The 18,902-nt window shown below is 42.7% G+C and overlaps 1 protein-coding gene and 1 long non-coding RNA gene across 4 annotated transcripts in view; one reads left to right on the forward strand and one right to left on the reverse strand.

Moving 5' to 3' along the window:
* Positions 1 to 9,576, reverse strand: part of LOC123374402 — a 97,175-nt gene extending 87,599 nt beyond the window's left edge. Inside the window, exon 1 of the long non-coding RNA XR_006581097.1 lies at positions 9,554 to 9,576. This is a non-coding gene — a long non-coding RNA (uncharacterized LOC123374402). The remainder of the gene's footprint in view (positions 1 to 9,553) is intronic.
* NRBF2 (nuclear receptor binding factor 2) lies at positions 5,534 to 17,221 on the forward strand. Of its 3 annotated transcripts, none has more exons than XM_045024333.1 (4): positions 5,534 to 5,685; positions 12,380 to 12,464; positions 14,029 to 14,069; positions 15,636 to 17,218. In XM_045024333.1, exons 1-4 carry the CDS (start codon positions 5,632 to 5,634, stop codon positions 16,350 to 16,352), a joined length of 897 nt encoding a protein of 298 aa, XP_044880268.1. In that variant the 5' UTR covers positions 5,534 to 5,631; the 3' UTR covers positions 16,353 to 17,218. The 3 variants fall into 3 exon arrangements, with proteins under 3 accessions (XP_044880268.1, XP_044880269.1, XP_044880271.1); XM_045024334.1 differs by having other exon boundaries at positions 5,576 to 5,661; positions 15,636 to 17,221; XM_045024336.1 differs by lacking the exon at positions 5,534 to 5,685 and adding an exon at positions 6,152 to 6,214 and having other exon boundaries at positions 15,636 to 17,209.
* The last annotated feature ends 1,681 nt before the right edge of the window (positions 17,222 to 18,902 follow it).

Below are 18,902 nucleotides of genomic sequence, written 5' to 3' on the forward strand. Positions count from 1 at the left end.
CTGGGATTCTGTCTGAGTCCCCTACCATTTCTCAAGCCTACTTCTTCCCCATTAGTGACAATGCACTCAGTCACAGGGTGCTCTCCATGTAGAATGTACTTTTCTTCTTTTTTGGTTTGTTTTTGTCTTAAAGATAATTCTGACAAAGAATCCGTCTGTTCTTTCGGAAAAACATAACGAGAACCAAGTAAATGTAGTAACACTGCTGCACAGCTATAATGCCTTTCAGTCAAATCTCTCAAAGAGAAGTCTAAAAAGCAAAGCCAACTTGCAAAAACAGAAGGGGAAGAATTCCCTAGGATTATGTTACATATGTAGCAGCTAGAGCAATATATGCTCTGCAGACTACATGGAGATCAGGATCCCTGAGCTATCTTGCTTTGCACCAGCAGCATGGCTCCAAAAGCTTTATTTGGCTGTTATAATTTTCCTTAACCACAAGAACCCTCCTCTCACAAGTACTGAGTTAAGACAATGTTTTACTGAGAACACTGTCTCATGTATTAGTTTGCTATTTTAACTTTTCTTGCAGGTTTTACAAAATTAAATTAATTTGTTGCTCTTGATACTTGCTAAGGAAAAAAATTCCTCAAGACTTATTGTTTTATTTCTAGAAAATTGTTTAGCATAACAGTCAGTTTTTAGCATATACTAGCATGTATTTTGTTTTGGTAAACAAACAGAAAGCAATAGCCATGTTATCTCCAATCATGCATCAATACATATTTTGGATAATATATGGGGAAAATACGTACCAGATTAATAGTGTAGCTAACAAAAAACTGCAGCTCAGTCAGCAAAGAACAGAGCACAGTTAATAAAGTGGATAGAAATGTAAGCAGCTTAATAGTATGCAATTTGACTGCCAGAGTATCTAAAATCTCATCCTACATAATATCTAACTAGATCATCAAAGTCTGCAGCTGGATTAGTGCATCATGGAAATGGATCATCAAAGTATGCAGTTTAATTAGTAGTGTGTAAGATCTCAAATACTAAAATACGCAGCAGAATCAGTAAAATATACTTGATGAGTAAAACATGTCACATCCAGTCAGTACATCTTAATCAACAATTCAACAATCAACCCAGGTCAACTCTAGGTTCTGCAGGGGCCTATGTAAAGAATAAGATGTGCAAAACCTTGTCAGAGTTCTTTCGGTTGCACATCTACAGTAAAGGGAGAGAGGACTGGGCAACTTGCAGATAAGGATTAGGAAGGGTGCTTATTATTATGAGGAAGGAGTTCTGAGCAAACAAGGTGGTCAAGATGTTTGTTGTACTACAAAGGCAAGGGAGAGTTGTCAGCTGTGTGTGCTGGTGGTGAGGGGGATCAAGAGATTTGGCACAGGGCGTGCACGTGGGTTTTAACATCTTATTGGGTTGCGTTATGAGTGCTTGAAAGTGAAGCGGGTTTCCCTACTTGATGGCCTCCTCAATCTTGGCTGATGTGACCTGTCACTCCCACTGATCTGCTATCCAACTTCCCTAATCAACTTCCAACTTCCTGATCTGTGGGCTCCAGTTCACAAGCACTTAATATTCAGCAGTCACTGCAGTGCCTCATAATTGAATAACTGGGTGCTCTAATGAAAGAGGCAATCTAGCACGTATCAAATGCTGGAGCACTCCAGATTGTACAAGATCAGGTTTTGATGCTTACACTTAGACATATGGTAAATAAAGTCCAGTATCTGAAATTGGCCTTGAAAAGTCCTGTGGCTGAAACAGCAGCAAAGAGTCCTGTGGCACCTTATAGACTAACAGACGTTTTGGACCATGAGCTTTCGTGGGTGAATACCCACTTTCACCCACGAAAGCTCATGCTCCAAAATGTCTGTTAGTCGATAAGGTGCCACAGGACTCTTTGCTCCTTTTACAGATCCAGACTAACATGGCTGAAACAGCTTCTCCTAAACTAATATAATGTTTTCCCAGAGTACAAGGCCCTAGCAGACCATCCTGTCTAACCACGTGTGGCCTCTTCCACCCTAGCACTCCTAGGGGCAAAACCAGCCCCACTGACACATGGATGCCTGGGAGCCAAAGTACAATGAGGTGATGGTATCTGAGGCACCTTAAGAACCGATAGACACCAGTTAGGTCAGCAGACTTCATTCTACAATTAGAACTCTGGCTGTTCTTCACTGTCTGCTGATTGGCTATTTGCTCCTCATTCCTTTTTATGAATCTGTCTGCTGGTAGTCTCACTCTCGCAACCTCTATATTCCTCTTCATTCTCTCCTCCATTCCATAATTCTCTCTCAATAGCCCTCTTCCCTTTTCATCCTTTTCTTTTGTGCTCCTATTAACTCATCCTTCCATTTACCCTTCACCTCCATAATTAATAGCAATGCTCAGCTCATATAGAGCACTTTTCACCCATTAGATCTCAAAGTTCTTTACAAAGAAAACCATTTTACAAATGGCAAAACTGAAGCAAATATAGCTGATCTGCTCCAAGTCAGTCAGCAGCTCTGCTAACTCCTTAACCCTGTGCTGTGTAGTGGACCATACTGCCGCTCTAAAAACAAAAACAAACGTTTTAAAATTATTCGGTACCATTGATTTGTTAGCCATAGCTAATCTAGGTAACCCCCACACTCATTCTACTGTTACCCTTCATATATGATACTGTAAAAGAATCACAGAAGGAATTGTTTTGTTTTAACAGTATTATCCCTGAAGCTACTTTGTCTCTCTTTCGCTTCCTTCTCTCTCTGGTTTATTAAAGAGCTTCACCAAATGCAAAGAAACAGAACAAATACCATCATCCTTTGCTCCTGTTACTACTGCTCACCTGTGTCATCTTGTCTTAAACTGTAAACTCTTCATGTGTCTTCCCATGTTTGTACAGCCCTTAGCACTACAGGACCGTGCTCCCGACTGGAAGGCCCCACTTTCCCATTACCACAATATACAGTACAGCAAAAAACTCACTGAAGTACCAGAAAGAATCTCACTTCCATCATTATATTACAGTTGCAAATGATGGTGTTTCTCTTTTAGTTGTAACCCTTTCATAGACATCTTGATTCCAGCATCAGAGGCATGTGAAGAATAGCTTTGTTCTGCATGGATATTTATTAATAAAGGTGCTACACCAAATTCTGTGTTGCAGAAAAAGGGTGTAAAAGCAACTACAAAGAAGGATCTGGTGGTGTTTGTTTATTCACATTACAAAAGATTTGGGTCCTTACTGTTAGAGGAGACCAATATTTTTAATTATTCTCTCACCAGAAGAATTATTTCTGATACTCTTTTTAACTTTGGTTATACACAGAAGTCTTACTTTTATGAAAATTAAGACCACTAAAAATGGTTTTGTAATTAAAAATAAACACAGGAAAACTTTTTTTTAAATCAAAACTTTCTCCTGTAATATCTGAAGCCCAAAGATTGCTGCACTAAAACCTTGAAAGTGAAACTGATTTAACTGATACTTCCTTGTCATAGTAGAATAATGCAAAATATAACAGAGATAAATGGTGACAAGTAACCTGTATTTTTAAAATGCTTTAATTTTAATATTATTAGTCACAAGGTAGGAAATGAATTGATTTCCAAGATTTTTTTTTAAATTAATAGTGTTCCTTTGGAACAGCATGCACCCTACAAAAGTAAATAATCAAGAACTTTCTGAATGATAATCAGTAATTTCTACTCGGTACTTTAACGGTAGAAGCTTTTTCCACTCAATCAAATGTCATACAACTACTGCAGACATTCCTTCACTTAGGAGAAATCATCATACACTTAAAGAATGATGGTCCTTGAAGACCCCTAGCGGAGATTTTTAGAAACTACAGCTGATCAGCTAAAATGCATATCACTAAGTGTACAAATATTGTATTATTGTGGTAACATTCAAAGGCTAGTGCCCCAGTGTGGTAGGCACTGTAGGAACACATAACAAAAAAGACTGAAAAGATTACACTGCAATTAAATATGTTACATCCTCTTACAGCAGAGCATTATAGTGTTGTGCCAGCAACGTGATTAAGAAGTTTCACAAATTCCATGAGAACGCTCACATTGAACTGTTTTAAACTTTATTTTTCAACATGACCCAGAATAGTATAACATTATAAAATGTCTATAAAACATTATAATGGTAGTTACAGAAACGGGAGATTTACGAGACACACGTTTCTAACAATGAGAATTAAATTTCACCAAAAGAACAGGAGTACTTGTGGCACCTTAGAGACTAACAAATTTATTTGAGCATAAGCTTTCGTGGGCTACAGCATGCATCCGATGAAGTGGGCTGTAGCCCACAAAAGCTTATGCTCAAATAAATTTGTTAGTCTCTAAGGTGCCACAAGTACACCTGTTCTTTTTGCGGATACAGACCAACACCGCTGCTACTCTGAAACCTTTTCAAGATTCACAAAGTCTCTTTTTTGCAGTACCAATAACAACAATTTTGCTGCTGAGTAGACATTTAACAGAAAATCCCTTAGGAAAAATATTCAAGGATCCTTAGTTCTATGTAGAACCTCTTCCCAAGATTTACTGATTAGACTTAAATTTTATATGTACATTGGCTACCCAAATGACAAGTTAGTTGAATTCTAGAGAAGACTCTTGAAATTTCTATCTACAGTTTCACATTTTTCTCCTAGTAATAATAATAAATCTGAGAATTTAAATACTCTTGTGCGGACATTAACGAGCGCGCACTGCACAGCAGTCCTGTGAGGTAGGGGGACGACGATAATTTGCAGTGAACAGGACAAAGGGGAAAACTCGGACTCTGATTTTTGGTCCCAGCGCTCCGGCTCCAAAATGATACCATGAAAAGACAATACAGGTGTAGCCGCTCCTAGCGACCCGAAATATTAGACCCTGGGCGTCTCGGGGCCAAAGTTCGGTCACCTCCAGCAACATCCCGGTTCTCGAGCTGGATTTCTGCAGCACTGGTGCTACAGGAGGCACGTTGCGCGGGCCGGGGGAGCGGCTGCACGCGGCCGATGAGCTGACAAACGCTTCACGGGTTAGAGCCACGTGGAGCATCCAGCTTTTAACCTCGTAGCGAGAGGAGTCACAGGCAGCTCCCGAGCCCTTTGCCCCAGGCCTGGGGGCCGCCGCCTCTGAGGTACAAAGCCCGGGGGTGATGCTGATAAAACGGGACTGCGGGCGGGACGCAGAGCCCAGCACCTGCACAGCGGCGCTTCCCCTGGGCGCGGGGACGCGCGCCCGCCCGCCCAGGCACCCGCATGGATAGTCCCGGGGGCGCGCACCCATGCGGATACCCCGGACACCTGCCTCAGAGCCTGGCCCGGTGGGGTCTCTGCCCCTCCCTCTCCGCTAAAGAGCCCGCGCTTCCAGGCACGCGCACGCACACGCGGCCGGCACGCCGGGCAGGCTGCAGCGGCGCCGCTCCTGTTCAAGTCGCGCCTCCGAGCCAATGAAAATTCGCTGCCGGCTGCCCACAGCTTCGCCCGGTGCCCGTTACCATGGAGACCTTCCACTCTTCTCGTGGGATTTGCGCAGTCGGACGTGGCTCTCGCGAGGTTTGCGGGCGGCGCGGTGACGCCACTGCGTGCGTGCTTGAGGCGGAAGTGTTTCGGTGTTTACAGGCGGCGGAGCCTGGGACAGGGGCGCCGGGACGGAGCCGCAGAGCCCATGTGCCCGCAGCCCCCGCCGCCTATGGAGGTGATGGAGGGGCCCCTCAACCTGGTGAGCCGCGCCCCGGGCGGGGCGGGGGCGCCGGGCAGCGGGCGCCGGGGCGGGCAGGGCGAGGGGCGGGCGGCGGCTGCCCCGCTGGCAGGGTAGGCGCCTGGCGCCGCAGGTGCGGAGCGCGAAGGGATCCGGGGCCGGGGCCGGGGCCGGGGCGGGCAATGGGAGGGTGAACGCCCCGGAGCCCCGGCTGCGCTGCGGCTTCCACCGCCGCAGGGGGAGGAGCTGCCCCCGTGGCACAGCAGGGGGCTGAGTTTCGCTGGCGAGGACAAGGCCCCGCTGGCTGATGTGGAGGAGGCTGCTAGGAGCGGTTGGACCTTCCCCTCGCGCCCTCTGGTGCCCGCCAGCCGGACAGTAAACAACGGTTCAGGGCCCGTCCCGGTGCTGGGGAAGTGCAGTACCCGCGGAGTCATGGTCTGGTCTGGTCTGGTCTGACCTGGCGGTGCACATTCTTCAAAACAGGATCATAGCCCTGATTAGAAACCATCTCTAGCCACGTCAGCTCGGAGTAATAATATCACAGCTGCTAGTGAGTTAAATATGGTGTTAGACACGTTAGAAAATCCTCAGTTTTTCTGTGTATACACCCTAAGAATAAAAGGTGATGGGCAGATAACACAGACACTTGAAGTTACTTGTGTACAGTATTATGTAAATGTCTTTCCTTCACTGGTGTATAGTATTTCAGTACTTTGAGAGTTAGTCATAGGACCATGAGAGTTTGGACTGCTAAAAGTGGCTGTAGCTGTTTAGGAAGAATATTAGAGGGAATCAAAGCATGAATAACTGTTTCATCAGATCAAGATTGGGATAAGGCGTAATTCTGGCTGTGCCCTGGTAGTAGAATGCTTATATGAGTGACATGAGACATGTGGGAAGGAAACACTTTAGGATTACAGAAACAGGATAAGATGCACACAGAAGCCTTGTCTGCATGAAATTAAATTGGTGGCACCCTATTGCATAGAGAGACTATGTTAATGTATGCCTTATAGATTTAAAGTATATCAATTTAGCTTAAATCAGTAAGGAATCTAAGGAACTCAGACTGAAATAGTGATTTTGCAGTAGGTTGGCACCAAGGCTAATCTGAGAGTTATGTCATGTAGAGGAGGTCTAAGGCCAAGTAGGAAGAAGTTGATCTGTGCTCACAGGTAAGAAACAAGTGAATAATCATGCATAAGGGGTAATTTAGTGATGGGATGGGTGTCCAATCAGGCTGAAAGTTAAGAACATTGTGCTGGAGGAAGGTGCTCTAGAAGTTGAGGAAAAAACTCCAGAACCTTGTTAAGTAATTGAGTAGACATAGGACTGCAGGCAGGGGAGGGATAGCTCAGTGGTTTGAGCATTGGCCTGCTAAACCCAGGGTTGTGAGTTCAATCTTTGCGGGGGCCAGTTAGGGATCTGGGGCAAAAATCAGTACTTGGTCCTGCTAGTGAAGGCAGGAGGCTGGACTCGATGACCTTTCAAGGCCCCTTCCAGTTCTAGGAGATAGGTATATCTCCTATTATTAATTATTATTATAGCAACTGAAGAAAGATCTAGTGGGGGGGGTTAGAAGACAGATCATCAATTTTGAGTTCTGAGTGGTAAATAGGTGATAACTATGGGTGACTGGGCAGGTGTCAGCATTTAGTAGTGCCCCATCCTGACATTTAAAAGCAGACCATTAAGTAAGGTCTTCTGCACTAAAAAAAAGTATGAATAAGGCCAAGGAGATGATGGTCTGACCACAAGAGCAGTGTAAAAGCAGCAAAGAGTCCTGTGGCACCTTATAGACTAACAGACGTTTTGGAGCATGAGCTTTCATGGGTGAATACCCACTTCGTCGGATGCATGAGCAGTGTAATCACTATACCCATTTGTAGTGCCAGACAAAAATACTCTAGACTCTTGTGTGTGCTATAGTTCTTGTAAAGAGAGTAGTGACCTGTGTTGTCCACTAGCATCCTGACAGTGGCCAATACAACTTCAGAGGAAGGTGCAAGAAACTCTACAAATAAAAAATGGAGTAACCTGCTCAGAGGGAATATTTTTCTAACCCCACCATTAATGAGTGACTGTAATCTGAAGTAAGTATGTTTTTTACCCTTAATGTAGAATTTTGTATCTTAGCTGATGGAACTATGAATCATCTCATCCCTGGAAACAACCCATGCCTTTTTGAATCCCATTGAGCTCTTGACCTCTCTTGTGGCAATGATTTCCATAGGTATTATGTAGTGTAGATAAGGGCTAAGTGTTTTATAAGTAAGCTACAGCTTTTAACAGTTTTCCATCTGTTGAAGTTAGTCTCACTGCTCTAAAAGCCAGGATCACCCAGTAACTTTTTTCCTAAAGTATGATATTTTCTTTCCTCCAGTGTAGAATGTTGACTTTTTAGTGAAATTGCATAGGTTTAACAGCTCAGAGCATTCATTCTAAAATTCATTAACTCTTGGATGTGAGTACCATATGTTCCTGGTGACTTTAAACAGCAAAAAATTCAGTTTGTTAGGCATCTCGCCCATTTCCACAATGAAGAGAACTGATAAAAAGAAATAATTTAGCTGCTTTGCAGTGTCCTTTTGCACCTGAATTGCTCCTTTAACATTCTCTTGTCTTTCTGCAACTGATACTTGGAGTTTCTAGTTTATGTATTTGGCTATTTGCTCTTAGTGTATCTAATTCCTTACATGTTGTCTGCAATAGTATGCTTTTCTCTATTGGCTTCACTGGGGCCGCATTTCCATTTTTCTGAAGGATACTTGTTGGCTCAAATTTCTTTAGTCCTTTAACTATACCATTTTCTGTTTGCATTCCCCTTCTTGTTGTGCATGCCTTCTGAGTCATCATGGTATGCCTAAATAGCCTAAGGATTTTAGTTTCCTCAAGCTTGACTTCAGGGTTTTGACTTTTTTCTTCCCAAAATCCTCCTTTCTAAAGGGTAGTCTGACAGTGCTAGCTTTTGGTGATTGTTTGTGAAAGGATATCTTAATTATATTGTGGTCACTAATACTTACTGGTTCAACTATAGTGACTTCTTGAATTAACATCTGTGTATTATTTAGGAATAAGTTCGTTCCTTCCCCATAAACATCTAGCACCATCTCACAGCCCATTAAGGGAGCAGTGATGCTGGGCCTGTGCTCCTCTCAGGGAATTCCAGAGTTTTTCCTGGTCTCAAAGTTTCTATTAACTCAGAGTAAGTGAGATTATCAGGCCCTGATACTGATAAGGAGGCCAGGAATACAATCCTACTAGTCTATTTGTAGGGTTATGGCTTGGAACTGTATCTGTATAAATTCCACTGGATGGTCACCTCCACTAAACCTCAGTCATGTCTACAATTGTAGGACCCCCTTTATTTCTTTGTTTTCCTTTGCCCAAAATAGCTTCATTATAAAAAGACACCCCCACACACACACTAATGTTTGCAGTGAAGCTGGTAGGTGTTAACAACAGAAGACAGGTTGCTCTTAATACTTCTAAATTTTATCATTTGTTAGTTTGACAAAACAAACCCTCCCTGAAGTTACTTTCCTCAGCCCTCCGTGCTTCATTTTTTAGTTGTTTTTTTTTACTTCAATTGTAGCTCTTAGCACATGTAGCCTACTGCAGTCTGTGCCTTGTATCTTGTTAAAGTTTTGTTAGCTCCTGAAGGATGCTCTACCATTAATTCTGAATATCTTCAAACAAGCAAAGTGGTTCTGTGTGGGCTAAAGTCTTTCCAGAGAGACTTTTCCACTATGTTTCAGAAAAACAAAGCATCCATAAGGAAAGATGACTTTCAGTCAACTTGTTGCTCTGGGGAAACCACAATAGATTTGCTCTGTTTGAAAACTAATAATTCACACATCTACCTTTTAAAAATCACATAGGGTCTTACTTGTTTTGTTCTAGGAGTCTTCCATCAGCAGCTAGCAGTTGAATGGGATCACTTGGGAGAGATTGCTCTTATTCACCCAGGCTAGTGTCATGTGACTTTACTGCTTAAAGCTGTAGCTGTTCAGTTTCTTAGATTAGTAATTAGGCATGTTTCTATCTTTCCTCACCTCAAAGGGGCAGTCTTACTGTTCTTAATCATCTCACTCAAAGGAAATATTGACTTCCCATGTAGCTCATCAAAATTAATGAGCAAGCAGAGGGATGTTTGGTGCTTCCCTAAGGTTTCCATGTTCTCTTGAAGATGTGGAGTTTACCCTTAAAAGGGACTCTGTTGCAGCCAGAGGATGCCCTGTTACACAACTTCATTGTAACCATATTAGAAACTTATCTGCTCCTCTGTTTCCAGGATTGCAGTGTGACATGCCTAAACAATGTTTGTCAGGCTATGCTTTTTTTAAAGGCTTTTCACATGCTTACCTACTGTGATTAGCTATTTAACCATAATTTTAAATGACACTTTCTGTACAAAATTCTTATGGAGAAATTATTCTAGGCTAATTCATAAATGGTACTGGGGTTCTGTTTTGCTGAATTTAATTCTAATCAATGAAATTGCTACTTTTTTCTTTCTTCTCAAGAATATCTCCTCTTCCAGTTGACCTGGCTTCTTTGGACCTGTCTCTTGGATAGGCCAAGACTACCAGTTTTGATGTTGAAACTATTGCTTTGGGAAACTACAGAACTAGTTGTAAAATTGAGTGTGTTGAGGGTTCTACAGATATTAGTAATGCAAGATACCAAGCTCATTTCCTGTTAATGTCCCATTTCATATACTTTCTGAGCTGGGCTTCTACTTTTCTCAAGAGCATTTTAGTAAATGAAGTTACTGTATGCACAAACCAACCTCTCTTGCCAAAGAGTGAAGCATAGAAAATGGCTGTTTGTGAAGCACACACTGCTGTGGGTTAACACACTTGTGAATTCACTCCTCGGTTTGTCAGGAGAGTAAACTCTTTTCCTTGGGATAGCCTCATGTGAGAGTCTATGGAAAGAGTTAATAGAACAGTATCTTTCCCTTGGAATATTGGCAGAAAAAAAGGAATCGCCTTCCTCTGCCGTGTTCAGACAAACGTGGGGTGTTGACAATACTATCGGTTTATCTATACAGCAATTTAGTGCCTGGTGCAAGCTGGCGTGTGAATTGACAGCACAAGAGCCTGTCACACGAGTGGCTGTATGGATCCTGCTGCTATCCACTAAAAGTCCCATCACGTGTTTTGAGTAGATTGCACTAAATTGCCATGTAGACAAACTCTAAGTGGGTAAACTCCACTTAAATATTGTCACAAAGATCCTGGAGTCTAGTCTGAGCCCTTGTTCACACAGCTCAATACTGGGTTATAAAAACTACCCTACCGACCCAAATGTCTCAGCTGGGTTGACAGAACTGATAGGGCCCATAAACAAAAAAACATCTCTCTAGAGCAGGGATCGGCAACCTTTCAGAAGTAGGGTGCCGAGTCTTCATTTATTCACTTTAATTTAAGGTTTTGCGTGCTGGTAATACATTAACGTTTTTTAGAAGGTCTCTCTGTCTATATATTATATAACTAAACTAGTGTATGTAAAGTAAACAAGGTTTTCAAAATGTTTAAGAAGCTTCATTTAAAATTAAATTAAAATGCTGATCCTACGCCGCTCGGCCTGCTCCCGGCCTGGGGTTCCATTCACCTAGGCTGGCAGCGGGCTGAGCGGGGCCTGATCCGGCAGCCAGAACCCCAGACCGGCAGCAGGCTGAGCAGGGCCAGCGGCCAGGAGGAGGGGCAGGAACCCAGCATGCTGAGGGAAGAGGCAGGGGAGGAGGGAGCTTGGCTGTTGGTGGAGGCTGCCCTGCAGGAGCAGCTGGCAGGACCAAGCTTCTGCCCCCTGACCCCCCCAGGGGAGAGCGGTGGGCATGGGGTGGAGAAGAGCAGGTTGGGCTGGGCAGGATTTTTAATGGCATGCTGCTGCCTGCTGGGGTCCCGGCTGCTGGCCCCACCTAGCCCACTGCTGGCCTGGCCTTTGGCACATGTGCCATAGGTTGCTGACCCCTGCTGTAGAAACAGTATCTCTTAAATCATGCTCTACTTTAAAACTCTTCTACTCTTAATCTGTTGCCGTGAAGCAGCTTACTGCTATTAAAGTAGGGCTGCTTATGCTGAATTTTGTAAACTTTTAACCAAGCTGAAGGCTTTTATGTAAAGCACCAAATGATAGTGCTTCTCTTATTGTGTCAGCTTGAGTGCAGGGAGCTCTTCAGGATCGTGAAGGAAATGAAAAGCTGTTGGGAGCTATGGTCCCACAAGAGAGGTGCATGTGTAGTTGATCTCACACATTGCTTATGAGAAGATTCCAGGCTCTCACATTAGGGCACACAACAATCAATAAGGGCAGTTTTGGCGGATTGTTTCCAGTAGCTCATGGCAGTATAGCCACTGGTGGCTGGTTCCTTACACCATGGACCATTGGCCTAGGACACTTGTTTGCCACTGCAAGTGTGTAAATGTTAGGTACTCTATGTGAAGACTTACAGTCATTGCCACTTTATAAAACCTTTTGCCATACCTGCACAGTACATTTGTCCACAAAAGTCCTATGGTGGGTGAGCATTATAGGAAATTGTTTCTCTGCCTCTCAAAGTCTGGACTGGGAGATCTTGGGTTAAGACTCTGAAGCTGTATGATGTGTGAACACCTGATTATCTGTTTGGTGCCCTTACTATAAAAACCAGTTCCAGCCATTCCTAGTTTCAGCTTTGATTAAAATAACATTGTTTCTTTCTTTTAAGGCTCATCAGCAGAGTAGAAAAGCAGACCGGTTGTTGGCAGCAGGGAAATACGAAGAAGCAATTTCTTGTCACAAAAAAGCAGCTGGTGAGTGTTACCTTTTCAGAAGATATTTATGGCCCAGTTTTCAAAAGCAGCCTTGAAACTTGCTCAGGCTAAGTAACTATATACATACTTGCATAGAAAGGCTGTTTTTATAATGCAAAAACTGTGAACACAGGTTTGGAGGCCCTGTGCGAAGCCTCTCGGAAATGTAGCCTTTAATTTCACTTCTGACGTTTCATACCTTTCTTACTGGAAGTAGCTAGTTGTCAGTATAATGTGGGAAATATTTAGCCACCAATCTTTGCTAAACACTCAATTGGTGGTTAGCAATCTTAATGTTTGTAATGAATCTATTACTGATAAAGCAACTTTTACCAAGAAAGCTCAACCTTGAGGGGTAATGAGCTCTGTTCGGCAGGCCCACCCTATGATTGACAGTCTTCCATCCTTATTCACAAAAATTTGTGTTCAGGTTCACATTTGATTTGTGAATGTGCAGCTGCTGCCTCTTAACAGGTAAGATCTGCTCTGGAGAGCTGGGAGGTGGCCGCATTAGTAGGTACAACTGGCTGGATAGGTGCAGTTTTTGGGTGTTGTATGGAGGACCACTAGATAGGTGGCTGCTTCAAGTGCTGTAGGTTTGTTTTTAATATACTTTCCGGGGAGAGGGAGTTGAGAAGTTTGTATTCCTGCCCCAGTCACTTAAACTAATCACTGAATTGAACTAGTAAAAGAAACTCAAAAGAAGAAAAAGTTCTCTCTGCATCTGGAGAAGAGGCTACTGCTGTCAAAATCGGATTTTGCACATCAACGTATGGTTCCAGGTGCTTAGCAAGTGACTTCCACTGTTCAGTGGATTTTTTTTTTAAATTTCAGCAGCAAATATGTACTGCTTGAATACTTAAGTAATTTTAATAGATTGTAGTAAATTTAGGCCTTAGAGGTTGTAAACTTCAAAATTAATTTTAAATAGAATTTTAAAAAAGGCGTTTAATTAAAAAATGCATTGAGTTTTATTCAGGTTTGGAGCCATGGATCTTGCTTCCCTACTCCATCAATAATGTAGTCAAAAGTGTGGTACTCTACTGTAGAGTGTTCTTGTTTCATTTATATGTATGTAAGACAGACTCTGGCTCATAGCTTTGTCATTTCCTTACATACTATGGGGGCAGATGCTGCTGCTGCTCCTCCTTTGGGGACTTCCTGCAAACCTTAGGTTTGATCAGGAAAAGGTTGTAATGAAATTGCATGGGTAGTGCTCTCCTTAGTGGTGAAGCAGTTAGAACCGTACATGGGAATGTGTAACGCATATTATACCATGATGAGCAAAGAGACTTCGCTTCAAAGATGATATGGAAGTAATTTACCGTAATACTATGTAGGTTTAAAGCTCTTCAGGGGAGACACGCATTTGAAAAGCAGTATGCATAATCCCAGCAACAGTTTGCCTGTGTAATTCCCTCTTTGTGTGTGGATTCAGTGAACAAAATGATCAGATCTGAAAACTTAAAAATAGTTAAATGGGTTACTCTTTAGCTTGCAAGAAAAGAATGTTCTAATTTTCACAATCCTGGCCTAACTGTTTACCAATTTGCTTTTTGTGCAGCATACCTTTCTGAAGCCATGAAGCTGACACAATCCGAGCAGGTGAGATTGTATTTAGCTTGCATTCCATGGCTGGGAAACGTTGAAGGTATTATTGTACAAACACATTTTAACTCTGGCCCTTGGGGATGTGCCCATTACACTGTGTCCTACTTGTATGATCATACCTCTTACACCATATAGTCATGCTGCCTACTCTGAATGAGCTGCACCGCTCTAATTTATGCCTGGCTGTCCAAGGCCCAAGGAGCTGATCGAGTAGCTGGGGTTAGCAGGAGGGTGGAGTAGAGCTGGGTGAATAACCCCTCATTGTGAGTTGCTGGCAGTTCCACAAAAGAAAAGAATTCTCTTTGGGGCAAACTAAAGAATGTGTGTGTGTGTGGGGAGGAAGAAGAAGCCTTCCTTAATTTTAAACAGAGTGGTTAGAGCAGGGGTCAGCAACCTCTGGCACGCGGCTCACCAGGGTAAGGACCCTGGTGGGCCAGGCCAGTGTATTTACCTGCCGCATCAGCAGGTTCGGCGGACCGTGGCTCCCACTGGCCGCAGTTTGCTGTCCCAGGCCAATGGGGGTGGGTGGGAAGCAGCATGGGCAAGGGGGTATCCTGGCTGCGGCTTCCCGCCACCCCCATTGGCCTGGGATGATGAACTGTGGCCAGTGGGAGCCCTGATCGTCCGAACCTGTTGACAGGGCAGGTAGGTAAACTGGCCTGGTCCGCATGGCAGAGATTGCGGACCCCTGGGTTAGAGCATTGTACCTGGGGTATGGGAAGCCTGGGTTCAGTTCCCCCTCTGCCTGATGTGGAGCAGGAATTTGAAGGTGGGTTACCTCCATGGCAGGTCTGTCTGTCTCTCCCGTTGAAGCCTTTCCACTTATTGGAACAGTCATTGGAGTGGGGACTAGATCTTCAAGTGAGTGCCTGAGTCACCACGCTGTAAAGTCATGCTCTCACTCTGATTCAGTGACTATAAAATGCTACTACCACTGGGAAAAAGTACATTGCCCCACTCCACCTATTATTCTTGTTGTTTAAACAAAGCTAAACTAGTGAGAAAATTTCATCAAACATGGAACACTTTTTAGCCAAGCCTGGAACATCCACCCCAATGGTCCAGCAATTGGAGTGACTGAGAATAGAGGGTCAGTTTGAAAATGCTGATGTAATCTCATTGTAGCAATCTCTGCTGCTTAGTGGTGGTGTCATTAATGCAGTGGTCTAGCTATATTCTATAACAAAAGGATTTGCTTCTTATTTAAAAAACATGTGTTGAATTACTGGCCAAGTAAAGCATGACATCTCATTCTAAGTACATTTATGGATGATCACTCCTCCCTTCAGAAGTCTCCATATGGATTGAAAGAGAAATTACAGATGTCCAAATATTAAGTAGTCACACAACACTTCCATTTCACAGACTACAGTTAGTGAGTTTGATGGCATAAATGCCTGAATCTGCATTGCGGAAGCTAGAGAGAGGTTTCCCTTCCAGGACATGCTACGGTGCTGGCTCTGTAAACGCTTAAGCATGTCTGTAATTTTACTCACAAATATATGCTTGCAGTATTAGGGCCTGTGTGTTAATTCAGTCAATCTTCTTTTTCTTGGACAGGCTCAATTATCGCTGGAATTACAAAGGGATAGTCACATGAAACAGTTATTGCTCATCCAGGAGAGGTGGAAAAGGGCAAAGAGAGAGGAAAGGTTAAAAGCCCAACAGAATGCAGACAAGGATATAGCTGCACATCTTCAGACCTCTTATAAACCAACTGAAGAATCTGAAGACCACAACATATTGGTTCCTGTTACTCAGAAATACAGTCCTTCTGCAAATAAGCATCTACAGGAAACTCAGGTTGTCTTTGACAGGGAGCCAGATACACTATTATTTCTGCTTCAGAAAAGAGAGGAGCAATTGGAAGTGTGTATTGGGAACAAAGCTCCAAAAGATGACAAAACAATAATAGAAGAGCAGGCAACCAAAATTGCAGATTTGAAACGGCATGTGGAATTTCTTGTAGCTGAAAATGAGAGATTAAGGAGAGAAAATAAACAGCTAAAAGCAGAAAGGATTAGACTCCAAAAAGCTCCAGTAGAGAAGGAGTTGGATGTAGATGCTGATTTTGTGGAGAAGTCAGAGTTATGGGGCCTACAACAACATTCAGAAACTGCTACTACTTCAGCCTCAACTTGGCAGAAGTTTGCAGCAAATGCAGGGAAGGCTAAGGACATTCCAATACCCACTCTTCCTCCCTTGGACATTCCATCACCTGAACTCCCTCTATTGGAGCTCTCTGAAGATATACTGAAAGGACTTATGAACAGCTAAATGAAGACCATGAGACGTGCTCATGAAATGTAGTTAAGCAAATGAGAAAAGGGAAAACCACCAGGACAATGATGATCCAAGGGCAGCCAACATCTAACACAATCCTACTGTGCGAGAAAAGGCATTACAGCAACTGTCACTGTGAAATACACTTAATCATAGAGCTTAAGGTTACCATAAATTGGTAAATGCAAGCTCTTGCATCTTTCTCCTGACGTTTCAAACCAAATGACTGCTTGGAAAACATTTCAAACACAATCCTTCAGGGTTTTGAAGTAATGCTATGTGTAATAGGTATCTATAATGCCATAAACGATGCAGAACTTAACTTATGGTTGCCAGATGGCTGCCACTTCCGCTTGAAAGATGCTTTCTATCATGCATTCAGATTGTAAGCATTTCATTATGCACAATTTTGTTAATGGAGAAGTGTATAAGTTACACCATATCTAGATGGATCGATGTGCCACACTCTTGTCTCCTGACAATATTAACCTCAGATTAATCAGGAGAAATATATAAACTTTCTATGGAGGAACCAAGTTATTCGTTCTGTGGGGAATCTTTTAGATTTTGTTTACATAACTAATCAAGGTGCATCAAATTTAACTCTGGGTTTCTATATAAAAAAATTACATTGCTTAAAAAACCTGAGGAAAAAGTATCCTGTTCTTCAGAGGTGCATGAATGGAAGTAATGCTAGTGGGCAGTATTTAATTGCACAAAGGAAATATTTGTTTACATCTGTAAATCAGTCACTGAGGCTATGAAAATAAAAAACTAAGTTGTAAGCAACACCGTAACAGTGGGTGAAAATAGTCTTCACAAACATTAAAGTGCCAGTCTATTGAACTATACAATTTGTTACACTAAAAATAGCTGGTGGTAAGGCAAAATGGAACACAACTTCCAGCCTTTCACCTTCAGGTGCATATAGAGAACTTGGGGAGAGTCCAGGGGTTGTGGTGGTCTGTGAAATGACATTGTCTGTTTAATTTTAAGAGGTGATGTACCTAATGAGCAGAAACCAGAGGACACAGATTCCAAAATGGCTCATTCAGTTTAAGACCAAAAGCACAAGTGCAATGGTTTTCCATACCTCCTCTACAGAATGAGCTTGTGCCCAAAGCTTTAGTGCCAGCTTTCTGCTGAAGTGCAGAGAGAACACCACGGTCCCTCTTATTCTCAGCTTCTGTGCAAATTTTCTTCTTTCCCCAATGCCTGGTCTGTTCTCTCCTTGAATAGAAGGCAAGGGCTGGAGGAAAGAAATGCAGACAAAAACACTGGATTTGCTCAAGGAACGGGTTTGAATTTGCTCACAATTCAAGAAATTTTGCTGTATTCCTAAAGTGACAAACAAATTCTCTAGTTCACTGACTTCTGTATACATAGAAAGGGGGATGTTGGACTTCCTACTCAGATAACTAGTTTAAATCCAGTAGCAGTTGCATACATGTAAACTGAAAAGCTAGCATGCCTTCCAAAGGTGGTGAAATCAAACTAATGAATTGCACTCTGTGAACCCTCAAATAAATGTTGTGGGGTCATTTCAACCATTTTTATGTAGCTGCCACAGCTGCTGTCTGGCATGCTCCTGGCACTGTACAGGAAATCATTTTTGGACTGGCCACCTCCACTGAAGCATAATTCAAGTCGTAAGCCTTATCCATTCTGCTTCATGCCAAGCCACTTATCCATTGAGGATGAGTACTCAAGCAGGCAAAACAGTGACGCTGAATGGAAACCTCTCACATTGTTCTCCAGCCTAGGTCAGACTCCAGGACAACTTCCTCCACAAATTGAACAAAGGCAGCTACAGTAGTAAGAAGATTAATCTCTTCAATTTCTCCTTAGTTACAAGCTAGAGATACCTTGCTTCCTTCCCATCCTCCCCAAAGTAAGGTAATCTATTGCTCTTAATTTGACTGAAATAAGCACAGTCCATTTAAAAACCCACCACAATAAGTGTCACAGCAGATGCTTCAGAGGAAAGTGCCACAATCACAAATAGTTAATAGTGGAATAAACTGCCCATGACAATCTTTTCCTAATGCCTGTCAGAAGTTGGCTATAATATGGAAGGAGGAGGATGTTTTTAAAAAATTTATCCATGTTGTGGATGTAACATTCTCCACAAACTCCTAGTTCTTTTGTGAATCCTGTTAAACACCGGTTCTCATACAGCAATGAGTTCTACAGGTTAGTTATGTTAAGTAAAATACAGTTGCTTTTATCAGTTTTAAATGTATTGCCTTTTAGTTTATTGTTTCCCTGTTCTTATGAGAAAAGGTCAGTAGGAGCACCTGAACTTACCTTATGTTATTTCTGACATTTCTCTAAACAGTCCCACTCTTTCCACGCTCTCCTTCTAGGGGTGGTCTTCCTATGCCTTCTTTGGACTTCATTCTGGTTCTTCTACTTCTCCCTTTTGAGATGGGGTTATCGGACCAAACCCAGTAGTCCACAGGAGGGCATTCATTAATTTATAGAATGGCATAATTTTTTTTTAACATAGTATTTGCTTTTTGACTGCTGCTACACATTGAGTGA

Source organism: Mauremys mutica, chromosome 7, assembly GCF_020497125.1.
Source record: "Mauremys mutica isolate MM-2020 ecotype Southern chromosome 7, ASM2049712v1, whole genome shotgun sequence".
NCBI classification, from domain to species: Eukaryota; Metazoa; Chordata; order Testudines; family Geoemydidae; genus Mauremys; species Mauremys mutica.